Here is a 13,890-nt window from a genome sequence, read left to right on the forward strand (position 1 = left end):
GTTTTGTTAGATAAATATTTGAAAGCCACCAAAAAAAAAAAAAAATACCAACAAATAATTTATTAGGAGAAAATTATGTTAAAAATTTTAATTGAACTATTTTAGAATATAATTAAAAATTAGTTATTTACCTTAAAATTAAATTTTATATTATATATATATATATATATATATATATATATATATATATATATTATAAGAGAGAGAGAGAGAGAGAGAGTATTAATGTCAAATAAATGTAATAATATTACTACGGATGTTTTAGCTAATAAAACTTGGCTCCGCACTCCTCTCTTGAAGGGTTTTATGTCACACTAGTGGGATTTAATTTTGTGGGACTTTAGTAAAATCCATAAATTCGGATTTTAGTAACCGCGAAGCTGTTTAAATCCTAAAATGTTTGGTATGTTAAAATGATAAATCATGTTAATCTCAGCAATATTTGGTAACATATTTTAGAATTTATGATAGTTAGATATTTAAATTAAAGGAGATATTTGGGTGATCAAGTTCATTGCATAAAACTTAATGCATCCAACTTGAATTCATACAATATTCTTGAAAATTCAATAAAAACAAATGACAAATTGTATTGATTAGTTAATATTTTTGAAAATGTAAATTTTTTTGGTAATGATTTAATTAAATTATTAAAATTAAACTAATCTAATGGCAATTTATTAACAAATCATATACTATTAATTATTTACTGAATTAATTAATATCTTAAATTGTATTAATTAAGTTAATATAATAATAAGGGTTTGCCTTCAAATTTCTATTTTCGTCGTTGTTCTTGACTTCGTTTCTTTCACAGGAGGTTTTTGAGTTGCACATTTGCACGATCGCTTCTTTCGGCTCCTTCGTTGACTGTCTCGACTTCGTCTCCTTGGTAGAACGACTTCTCCTTCCTGTCGGATCGAAGTTACGACATTTTTGATCGGAAGCAACAACGGGAACTCGCTGGCTGTGAATGTAACCTCTCCTTTTTCGCGCCGCTTTTTCGCGCAAAATCTCTAATCCGCCGAACGAGGATTTTACTAAAACCCGAGATTAAGGCGTAAATCCGTAAATCAGATTTACTGAATGGGGATTTAATGCGCGCTATTAAACCGTTTGGCTAGGATTTTGGCGATAAATCAAATTAAAAGTCAGAAAGCATAACCTAGGGAAGAAATAGACGGGTCGATTAAACCATCAATGCAGGAAAAAACAGTGTAATTCGCCATGCTTAGATATATGCTACACTAAGCCAAATGTGATCAAGAGAACTCAAAATCAATGGATACTTCCTCTAATCAGCACCTGGATGCTTTCATTTAGCTTCTGCTAAAACCAATTGAAGCATGTGCACCTAAGGTTATAAAGTCAGACACCGGTCAAACAAAGTTGATTCAATCAATTGAACCCTAATCCAGATATTTCACCTAAAGAACCATTAACTGCATCGATCATCATATAGGAATTAAAAAACCCCATGCTCCTCATAAATCATAATGAAATTCATATAAATCTAAAACACGACTCACGTAAAGCGGTAATTAAAGCATTATGAACGCCAAACATTTAAACATAATATTGCAGATTATCATTATTTCCCAGTTCTCGATTTACATATATTAAAAATGTCCATACAATTATGCGTCTTATTCCATTATCAGAAGAGAATTCCAAGAAATGATCAACAACAAGGAGTCGGCAGAAATGTTAATTAATTATACATCGATCATTTATGCTCTAGCATACCTTTGATAAATCCGACCTGCAAAGCATTCATTTCTCAGACAATCTCCCGAGACGGAAAATGAAGCACCGAGACATAGTTCCTTCGAAATCCAACTCCAATTCGGATAAGCTCATCACACAGTACGGAACAAATAAACCTCAACTGTACAAAGAAAGAGGGGGAGAAAAGAAATACCAGATTTGTCCTCGAGCAAATAAACTAGGCTAGGGTTTGAGAAAGGGGAAGAGCGCAAACGTTGATTAAGGAAGAGGGTTATCTTATTAAGACGGGAGAGAAGGATAGTTAAAAACGGAGAGCGGTAAGTTGTCAGGCCGTGTTAATAAATCTAAAGTAGTTTTCATTGGCGCCTAAATGGATTATATTGAGTAAGCGCGTAACGCGGAATATACGTGAATAAAGAGGGACTTAGCGGGAATTACAGTGTGGCACCTGCGGAATAGGCACCGTTAGTAGCTTGTTAACAACTAATTGTTTTATGAATAAAATCTAAGAAACTTATTATTTATTAAAAAACAATTACTTTCAAAATTTTTATTTTCATATAATAATTTTACAATGATTGCAAATCAAATATACTAAATCTCACACAATCGAAATGTATTTTATTTAAAATGTTTTTTATCAAAGCACATTATATAATATTTAATTCATATTACTAGAACGTATTGAAAAATATTTGAAGTTTAAATTAAAAAAATTGTAATATGAGATTATCTTTAGATATTATAATATTATATTAAAAAAGTACTTTTTGGCTCTTACTCTTGATTGTTCATAATTTTTTTTTTTGAACTACATAAGATTAATTAACAATATAATATCAAAAAAGTCTAAATTAAAACATTTTAGAAAAATAAAGTTTAATTTTATGCTATCCGGTCAATCTCATATCTATATATATGTGCGTGGACCGTCTTTCCTTTTTCTAAGAAATGGAGATAATTATAATCAAAATATTATCATTTTCTCATCTCCATATCATTTAAAAATCATACTATCATTTATTCTAAAGTTATAACTGTTGCGTCCCAGGAGTATTCGCGGGCGGTAAAGAAAATAAAGTTCTATCGTCCTTAGGTGTACGAAAATCGCACGCAATAAGATAGAGATGTAGGGTCTAGCATTTATGAGACAACAAGATTTTTACGTGGAAAAACCCCTGAAAGGGGAAAAACCACTGGGCCTGGCCCAGTTTGAAATTGAAATCCACTAGTATTGTAGTCGATTACAAAATGAGGCCTGTTCTTTGAGGAAGCTGAGTTTGATGTATATTATATTGAAGTACATTACAATGTTAGGAATACAAAGAGTTTACTGTTTGACGTATTCGTTTGTTGGAAGGACTGTAGTCGGCGGATCGACGTAAGTCAGGAAGATCGTAGTCGGCTTGCGACGGAGTCGAAAGACTGTGTCTGGCGATGAAGTCAGAAGGACGGCTGTGAGGAGCAGTCTAAAAATGGAAGAAATCCATTTTAAATAACGTCAGCGAAAGTCCGATAACGGTAGATAGCTCGGTGCTCGGTAGAAAGCTTAGCGAAGAGGAAGGTCGGCGTCAGGTAGAAGTTCGACGTCCTGTTGGTGATGAGGAGAACCCGGCAACTTGGGCGGCAGTTCGCGCGAGGGGGACTTTGTCGTTAATTGGGAAAGAATTTCAGCGATCACTTGAGAGATTGGGGCAGAATTCCGCGTTTCTCCCAAATATGTCGGCAGAATCCCGGCGTCTTTCGGGGCGCTGGAAGAACTCCGGCGGTGGCGAGGAGAGTGATTTCCTTCCCCTTCTCTTCTTTTCTTCTGTCTTATTTCTTTCTCTTCTCTTTGCTTCAGTCCACTCGTATGAGGAAATGAGGTATATTTATAGTTTTTTGGAGTGGGCATAAGCCCGTAAAAATTAGGTGTGAGTCAATGGTTAAATAGGGAGGTGGTTCGATGACGGCTGATATCAATCCTTCAATCGTGCACCACTTGCATTTGGAAACATTTGAAGGCCTATGATGTCAGAATTCGTTATCTGGGCTCGTTGGATTATGTCTCGTCAGTCGCTCGTTCGACTATTAAGCTCGTCAAACGGAGACTGTTTGGCAACTCAAATTTGTGGTACGAACTTCCAACAGACGCTTCGGGTGCTCATTTGGCTCGATTTGGGCTCAGATGAGTTGGAATTGGGTGTAGTCGTTGTTTGGATTCCGGGAGACGCTCAGTTTGGATGTTAAGGCTCGCTGAAATCGGAGTTTCAGGTGGCTCACCGGATTGTAATTTTTGAAGTTTCCTAACTTGATTTTCTGCCTCGAGATTCGATGCCCATCAAGATAATTTTTGCATGACGTATCAATAACAATTTTGATTTCAGTATAATTTTTTTCCCAAAAGTTATGTGATAAAAAACTGTTCACTGACTGAATCTGTACAATGTAATAGCAAGAAAAAAAAAATACTGATGCTTTTTTTAAAAAATTTTCTCACAATAATATCACATCTCAAAATGAGACCATAGTTCATTGAACATATTATTAAAAAAAAGAAAGCCATCGCCTAACATACAATCATTTTGCGATAGTATTTGTCAGGTTCAATAACAACATAAAACTTCATAAAGGAAAGTAGATGTAATGTTTGAAGTTTGATGATTATTCTTTAATTCCCTGCCCACAGAAAACCATCCATATTTACAATATACATAATAGCTCATTACTGATAATAAAAATTATATTAAGATATAGGATCTCTGAATAGGCTTCCCCTTTAGATTACCCTTTTATGGTTTTTAAAATTGCTTAGAGGTTATATCATTTTTTTAGAATGGATAACAAGCTGAATATCTCACTCACTTAAGCAGCTATTGCGTTACATACGTGCTGAGGCCATCAACACTGTCATTCCAATTGCAACTTTTTGCCATAAGCAAAACTAACTTGACGATAAACGAATAATGGTGATTTAGAATACAAAGAACAACAAGCATAACCAAAGATAAACAGAGAACAGAAGTCCATTTACTAGTCTTGATACTCATCACAAAAATTAGCTTGATTGGGCACAATCTCGTAAGCAAAAGGCTGAGTTGGAAACTTCAAAAAAATTAAATCCGGGAGGATAGACTCCGATTTCAGCAAGCTTATGTCGTAACTGAGCGTCTCGGAAATACGAACCCCAACGACACAAGATCACCCAATCCGACCAAATGCAGTCCAAATCAAGAGCCAAACCGCTGTGAAGGTTCCAAACTTGCAATTTGATGTTACCAAACGGTCTCCGACTTTGACGAGCGTTATACTCGAAGTCGAACGGCTCGACGAGACGAATCCAACTTAGCCCAAGATCACTAAATTCCGGACATCATTAAGGCCTCGCAAATGTCCACGATGATGCACGATCGTAGATTTCAATATCGGCGTTTCCATTTGGAACCACTCCCTGTTCGCCCTTTGATTCACACCTATTACGGACCATCCACTCACAGAAATCTATAAATAGAGCCCTCATCTTACAGAGAGCATCTAGCAGAGAGAGAAGAAGAGAAGAGAAGGAGAGAAGGAGAAGGAAGGAGTTCCATCCTCCGACAGCCGCCGCGACCACGCCGGACACCGCAGAACCTCGTTCGGAACCACCGCCGGACCACCGCAGGATCTCGTCGGACCATCGCCGACCACCGCAGAAACCTCGTTGCGCCACCGCCGGCCACCGCAGGAACCTCGCCGGACACCACTTTAAGTCCGACGTTCAGAGTCCCGACGTCCTGCCAAAGACGCCGACGTCTCGCTTCAAGAGCCCATATTCATCCTTACCTTCCTTGCCAAAGAGCCCGGCGTCTCTTGTTTCAAGCCGAGGCCAAACTGAGTCGCCAGACGTGCGAAGCCTACGTCGGGCCTTCCATACAGTATCGCGCGAGATCCCGTACGTACCTACGCCGCGAGTGCTCCAGCGCAGTCAGGCCTTAGGCTTTCAGGAAGAATTGGCTTGAACTCGTGGGTTCACCCGAGCTGCGAGGGTGCAGTTCAGATTCTTTTCCGTATAAGCCAGCCAAGATATCCTAGTGAAGATCATTCCTCTCAATCATAGAGCGAAGCGCGCGCTCGTGGTCCTCTTGTCCACTTATTAAGTTGTGTCGCAAACGAGTATGCAAGAAAGCGCTTGTCCTCCTACAATGGTGGGTGTAGCCTCAGTTATAACGCCGTGTCCCAAAGCGCTTGAGAGACGACATAAAGAATGCAAAATCATACACCATTATCGCTCGGTAAATTTAACGTTATGTGGCCCGCAATTAAGAACAATAGGCGACGGTCGAAAATGTAGGGAAAGCTAATCCCAACTACGACTACAGACCCCTCGCGGTCTACCAGGTGGCCCAATATAGGAGCGGACTCCGCGTACGACAGACATGCCCCTGGGGAACACCTCCCGCAGATGCGCAACCAAACACGACAAAGCTTATACAAATTGCTGCACCAGGCCAATCTAGGAATCAGTCCTGAATCGGAAGCGATCGATCCCGATGGGGGCAGTCCTGGAGCCGCTAGCCTTTCAGCGTCCCAAATAGAAGACCACCTCTATAGGAGAAGGAGACATATCACAAAGGCAGCACGCATCAACCGTATAGCCAAAGAAGCGTCCCTCACGAGCATTAAACCTGGTTTGATATATACTGCAGAAGAGAGGATCCGTTTTACCAGCTCTTTGCAAACCGAAGCCCTACGAACCGGCCCAAAAACCAATGCACCGATACGCACACAGGAAGAGTGCTACTTCCTTCCACCACTCACGATGTCACGCCAACGGATCTCTGCAAAGCCACACATCTTCAAATGCGAAACGTCCCCTTCCTTCCACGATCCAGGAGTGCCCCTCCTATGCGCATACACGGTCCAGAGAGATGAAACCTTGCTAGTTATATCGCGACGCAAAAGCTTCCCCAGACCCACCCATTCGCGCGAGCGGCCGTACGAACCAGCAGACCTATGCCTGCGTCGGACCGTCCCCTAAGGCACGAGGGACTTGGCACCAACACGACGCGTCACAACTGAACTCCCCCGTAAATATAAACTCCGATACTGGGCGATGAGTTAGAAAACGAAGATTAGCTTCCGAGGATAATTCGCCCACAGGGCAAGTCCACATTACGTCAGTCCCACCAGAGCGACCAGGCATCACACCAGACCGATACATTCGCACCGCAGTTCAGTACGACGGCTGTTGTATCTACACGAAGCATGTGGACAGCCTCCGGAGAATTATCGTCCCAGAACACCTCCAAAAGGCAAGGATTCAAAGCTCCCCCAAAATCATATGCAATTGTCATAATATGATGCGACTTACAAATCACCTAAGGTCACAAATCCAAGCGTATTGAATCGAGAGACAACAAAATCATGATTCCATCCTTATCATCTATCATGTTATATAAATGATGGCCAAATTAACATATAAAAATGCTCACACCAACAACTTTCTTTTCAAATTTTCTTCAAATAATCATAGGCATCAGTGTGCCGTTAGTCATTTTGTGTCTTTCTTTATTGTTGGATTTTATGTTGACAGGCTAGACTCATTGGTGTTGTTATAAATAATTCATATGGGGTCTGTTATGTTTTTTACATTGGTGGAAAGAGCCCTTCCTGTCATTTCCAGCTAAAGGATAAGCAGGCAATTTAACTTTCACTGTTTCACTTTTCAGTCATCCTTGTTTGGCTATAATTTTTTTGTTGTTTTTTGGAAAAAATTTGTGATGAGAAACAAAATTTTATAACCTGATATGATTTCATCGCAAAAGTTTGATAACGATTTTAACAAGCAGCTGGATTTCGTTTGGGACGACTTTTTTAATGCTTCGTAAAGCAGCTTTTTCATACAAAAATTTAAAAAACTGCTTTATGAAGCAGTAAAAAAGCGGTCACAAACCAAATCTTAGTAGAACTATGATGACAAAAATAGAATTATTTATGGTTGTTGTTGATATTATAAGCTTTTCTTCTTTCGAAAAGTCTGATAACAGCTTTCTTACAATTATTTCACATTAATCGATTTGGTGAAAAAAAGTTGTTCTCATCACAAAAACTTTGGAAAAACAACAAGAAAATAACGCAAAAAAAAAGACTAATTACTGTCTGAAAAACTAAATTATAAATAAACTATCCCAAACGACAAGACTTATTCTTACCTCCTTCCCTTCTCATTGCAATGAACCCTACCAAAGCAAAAGCAAGTCACAACAAAAAAGAAGAGAAGAGTGAGAAGAATAAAAGTAGAGAAAATTAAAGGACCACTTAATTTGCCATTCTATCTGTTCTAAACATATTTCTGAAACTGTTGAGGTCATTCATTACACTGTTGCTCTCCACCTCTTCTCTTCTCTGTACCACTTCCATGTTTTTTAACTCACTATTAATGCAAGACACCAAAAATGGACAAACAAGGCAAGTTCTTTATCTTCAAGCAAGCAATATTTCTAATACTTATCTGATAGTTTCTCATCACAGGAAGCCTTGGTATCAGAGAGCACTGGAGGCCATAAACATTTGGAAACCTGCAGCAAAAAGTACTGAAGGAATGGATAATTCATGCAAGAGAAAGCTAAGGAAGTGCAGCTCCTTGAAATGGGCATTTTCCTTCACTCGAGTTTGTCTTTGTTCTCCTATTTCTGCACACAATGAGGTCTTCTGGGCCAGCGTGCCTCCGCGAAGAAGCACCAGTAATTTGGCAAGATCAAGGTCTTTTGATGAACAAATTTATAGGATTCAAAGCAGTAGAACTTCGGTTGAAGGCCGGAGAGTTTTCAGAGGGAAGTCACTTACAGAAGATGTGTTGATGAGAAGGTTTGTTGTGGAAGAGGCAACGATGCAGATTAGGAGGAGAAATCAGATGGAGTTTGTGAGGAGAAAGAATTCTCTTAGGAGGAAGAAGATTGGACCAAGTCCTCTTAGTAGGATGGTAATGGCAGGGCAAGAAGATTGAAGTTTTGTTTTCCTTTTGATTTTCTTAAGAATATAAGAGTTTGATTGTTTTTTGGCTATTATTTTTTTCTTACTTGAATCCATTTTCTTTCAATTTAGAACTCCATAAATTTCTTTTTTGTGACTCTCTAATGTGTTTTGCTATAATCTTTGGAATGAAATTCATATTTTCTTATCTTGTAGTTGTCTCAAATTTTGAACTCAGAAACTGTTGTTCTGTACATCATTCTCTCTTCTCCAACAGATCCTGACTATTTCAGATAATAAAACACTATTAATGCTTATATTTAGAAAGTTTGATTAAGGCTTTGTTTCTGACAGCTTTCTTACTGTTTTATGAAGCAACTTTTTAGAACAAAAAATTCTAATTCAAAAAATTTTTGTACTAAATAATAGCTTCGGAAAGCAATAAGAAAGCTGTCCCAAATGAAGTCTAAAATTAAAATCATTTTCTTTCAGTGAAATTTGCTTTGGTTAATGGGACTTGTGTGATAAATTAGTAAGTTGGAGTGGCAAAGATATTTGATTTGCATGAACAGCTCATGTTTGGCTTTGTATTAACCATAGTTTAACTAATTTTATGAGTACATAAGCCAAATTGATTAGCTACATAACAAAATAAATAATGTTTAAGGAGATACTTTTCTCCTTTCGGAGGAGAACAATATTGGCCTCTCATTTAGATTTTAGTATTATTATCACCATTAAAATTGACAATATAGATGATTTTTAAGAAGAAAAGCTACAATGTTTGTGGATTATCCTTTCATTTTTCATTTGTTTGATTGATGTTAAATAATCATGAAAATTAATGAAATTTAATCAATGGTGTGGCCTTATGTTTGAATATTTTTGATACATTATCACGAATTTTTTATGCAATTTTTTTATAAGAAGCTTTTTAGAACTTAATTCAATATCATTCACACTTTTATTTATGCAAATTTATGGTTGAACAGAATGTCTCAGCAAGATGAAAACAATAACAACAACAACAAAAAAGATTTGGCTTGACTTTAAATGAACTCAAATCAAATACTTGAAGCATGATCAGAAAGTTTGCAACATTAATTGATAGACCAAATATTTTTTCAAATCTAACATGCTTACAATCAAGATGAGCATATCGACAAGAAGATTCTAATGAGCATAAGATCACTCAATTCTAAGGTCTTAAAATGCTTAAACGCTGAAAGAAGGGCCTGTACTTTAATAAATTAACATTGGTCGGTCATCCGATGAAGCGTTTTGATATTTTGGCTAGATTTATTAAAATGCTACTCTCCAAAATTGTAAATGTACTCTATAACCCACACTATCATAACTCCATTTCCATCACACATACACTATCATTGATTGTCATAGTTCAATTACTATCGCACTACCCAACTAATATTATCTAATCATTATCACTACTTTTCAATACTTCTCCAAAATCCTCAATTACAAGCAGTAGAGATTGAATTTTGTATTCCATACATTATACTCCCACCTTCTCAAATTAAGGAAAAGAGTCAACCTATATAATATTTATCAATATAATGGATCATATGGGTGTCAAAATTTGTTTTTGGGCCAGGTTTAAATTTGAACCCCAAAATTGACCTCTTTGAACCCATCCAACCTGAACATTACCCAATTAATAAATGGGTAAAAATCCTAAACCCAAACCCAACAAGCCGACAACATGTTTAACCCAACCCATTTATATTTATTTTAATGGTTCATTTGAATGTTGAAGTGTACATGACCTAAGATATATATCTATATGTTGAGTTGGCGGGTCAAATACATGTAGATTTCAAGTTGGTGGGTTGATCTAAACTCGACTTGATATTGAAATGATTCAAAAAAATGAACCCAACCCCGACTCATTTGTTAAATGGGTTAACCCAAACCTAGAATTGTTGGGTTGGACTGGGTTAGGTTTTCTAGCCGTATCAGATATTGACACCCCTAATGGAGCTTTTTGTTTAGGCCAGACACCGTGATCTTTTTCTTTTTAGGTTTTAGAGTAAAAAAGTTTCATGTCTCTTGTGTTCTTCTCTTTTAATCTATTTGTACGTAAGATTTTCATGCAAAACTAACACATAAAAGTATCTCACCTTTAATTTGAGTTTTCTAGTATGGAATAGTTTGACTTCATATATGTGGATAATTTTACACATATGATAGAAAGAGATAGAGAGAGGAGGAATCCTAGAGAGAGAAAGCCAATTTTGGCCGACTCTAATCCATTTTAAGCCATCAACCTAGTTCTGAAAATTATCCAGCTCGAGATTGGTTACCTTTTGTCTATCTTAGTTTTCAAAAATAAGAATATGTTCATATTTTTTTAATTTTATTTATAATTTTTTTAGCAAAAGTGTGGATAATTTTACACCTACTAAACTTTCACTACATGGCTTTTCATATGTTATATATACAACAGTTCTGAACATTTAGGTATTTTTCTAAGAAATTTTCTTCGGGTGACTTAGAAAATGTAAGGTTTTTGAAAAATTAGAAAATAATTGTGCTTCCCAAAAAAATGTTGTAGTAAATTAAAGCTTTCAAATAATGCTCTAAGCAATCATTGATAATTTGATTATATTTAAAAATATTATATTTCTTCTCAGGAGTGCATTCCACTATCTACTGTTAAAGCATTATGTTAAATTCTGAAATGAATTTATTTATATTTCTTTTGTTGTAATCCAATGAATTATATCTTTATTGACTGAAATGTGTCATTTTAAGAAGTTCTGATGTGTGTAGAGGAAGTTCTATTATAGTGCTATTATGTTGCTATATGCACACTCTGTTATGGTGCTATATGCACACTCTATTTTGGTGTTGGGCATTAAGAGTTATAATGGTCTATTTTATGAATTACCAGCACAAGATTCATAAGGGCTAAAATTCTTTGAATTATGTTCTGATTTGAAGTATAAGGGCTTGAAGGAAATCTGTTATTTTTTGTTCTAATATATAAAGTATTTATTTATTTACTTTTCCTATATTGCTATTTATTTACTTATTAGTGACTTTTATGAGCTCATGAGAGGGCTAGGCTGGTGGAGAATAATCTAATATCCACCTAGTAGCGATGTGATACTAGCAACAAGAGGTTTGTAAGAGAGCCATCCATAAGTGCATTTAGTGGGAAGAGGACCAGAGTGGAGGCTTGTGATTATGGGAGGGGAGAACTTGCAATATGTGGGAGTGTCATAGGATCTCTCCCTATAAACAGTGTGCATATTTATAGTTTGTACATGAGAAGGCATGCAGGTCGATGTTATCTGTGTACAGGACAATGCTTTAGTTGTAGACATGTGGGTCACAAGGTGGCGTAGACTCTATAGAGAGCTCCAAAAGGTATACTTAAAATCAGGGACAATCAAAGGCAACAACCAGCCCCTTCTAGAGCTATTAGTGAGGCCTCGTCGACCCATGGTGGAGGCAAATTTGGAGGGAGACCAACTAGTATATTAGTTGGAGGTGCTCAGTGAGATTCCATCCTAGACCAATTCAGCCTAGAGTTTATAGTTTGATATAACAAGAGGCAAGGGAGGCACCAAATGTAGTGATAAGTATGGCACATATTTTTGAGTGACCTTGTAGCATTCTTTTTTATTCTACTACCAGCCATTCTTTCATATTTGAATATATTCTGGATGATGTAATTTTAACATTTATTTTGTTATCTCTCGAGTAATATGTTATGTTATCGACAAAGGATTTGATGTTTGCCAATAAGGTTTGTGTGTGTGAGCTTAAGATTATTGGTAGAAAGTTAGCACAACACTAATCTTATTACCTCTAAAGGAGTTTGTTGCAATAGTAAATATGAATTGATTGAGTCAATACCATGCTCAGATCTATTGTCATAAGAAGCGAGTAAGTCTGTGTAGACGAGAAAGTGTTTCATTTTCTTGGCACTAGAGGTGTTTTATCATTCTTTATCTCGTCATTGCAAGTGGATAAGGCCTGGAAAAAAGAGATTATGCATTTCTCACATATATAAGAGATTTGAACAAATCAATTAAAGTCTTAAAAGATGTTTTAGTGGTAAAGAAATTCCTTGATATTTTTTCTGAAGAGTTATATGGGATTACTAAAGATATATATAGAATTCTATATTGAGGTGGCGTCGAGTATGACTCTGATAGTGAAGAATCTGTATAGGATGGCACTCAATGAATTGCAGAAGTTGAAAGTGCAATTACAAGAGATGTTGGGTAAAGGTTTTATTAGGTCGAGTGGGCCATCATGGGAAGGTCTTTTGTTATTTGTGAAGAAGAAGAATATATCTCTCATGATGTCTATAGATTATTATGAGTTAAACAAAGTAACAATGAAGAATAAGTATCCATTGCCTAGAATTAATGATATGTTTGATAGCTAGAGGGAGTAGCTATATTTTTTTGGATTCATTTGAGATCAAGATATCACCAGTTGAGGGTGAAAGTCAAAGATGTGGTGAAGATGGCTTTCAGTATCATGTATAGATAGTATGAGTTTCTATTGATGCCATTTGGTGTGATAAATGCTCCATTAATATTCATGGATTTGATGCATCGAGTGTTCAAAGAGTATTTGGATCAGTTTATTACTGTATTCTATGATAATATTTTGGTGTATTCAAAATATGAATAAGAATATGTGATTCATTTTAGATTTACTTTGGAGACTCTAAAGTAGTAGAAGTTAAATGCTAAATTCTCAAAGACTTATGTGGCATTTCAAAGACATGTGATAGTAAGAAAGGCATTAATGTGGATCCCAATAAGGTAGAGGCCATAGTTGATTGGCTAATGTCGTCATTTATGACCAAGGTCCATAGTTTTTTTTTCTTGGGGAATGGCGGGATATTATAGAAAGTTTGTAAAAGACTTTTCACAGATTTCTATCCCTATAACAAGATTGACTTAGAAGGCTATACAATTTGAATGGAAATCAAATATTGAAAAGAGTTTTCAGAAGTTGAAGGAGTGTCTGGTGTCAGCCTCTATGTTAACTATTTCATAAGGTACTCAAGAATTTTGGGTGTATATTGATGCTTCCTTGAAAGGTTTGGGAAGTATGTTGTAATAGAACTGGAAAGGAGTAGCTTATGAATCCAAGTAGTTGAAGCCACATGAAAAGAAACACCCAACTCATGATTTGGATATGGCAGCGATTGTATTTCAATTAAAAATATGGCCACATTATCTATAT

General features: G+C 36.4%; 1 protein-coding gene across 1 annotated transcript; it reads left to right on the forward strand.

The window, feature by feature from the left end:
* The first annotated feature begins 8,125 nt into the window (after positions 1-8,125).
* On the forward strand, positions 8,126-8,692 carry LOC110095573. The gene has a single exon (XM_020821171.2). The coding sequence runs from the start codon at positions 8,126-8,128 to the stop codon at positions 8,690-8,692; it is 567 nt and encodes a 188-aa protein (XP_020676830.1).
* Positions 8,693-13,890: the final 5,198 nt, after the last annotated feature.

The sequence above is a fragment of the Dendrobium catenatum genome, unplaced genomic scaffold (genome assembly GCF_001605985.2).
Source record: "Dendrobium catenatum unplaced genomic scaffold, ASM160598v2 fragScaff_scaffold_1125, whole genome shotgun sequence".
Lineage (NCBI taxonomy): Eukaryota > Viridiplantae > Streptophyta > Magnoliopsida > Asparagales > Orchidaceae > Dendrobium > Dendrobium catenatum.

Bases quoted from the DNA above. Each gene is read 5' to 3' on its own strand.
- LOC110095573 (XM_020821171.2), top strand. From the start codon at position 8,126: ATGCAAGACACCAAAAATGGACAAACAAGGCAAGTTCTTTATCTTCAA.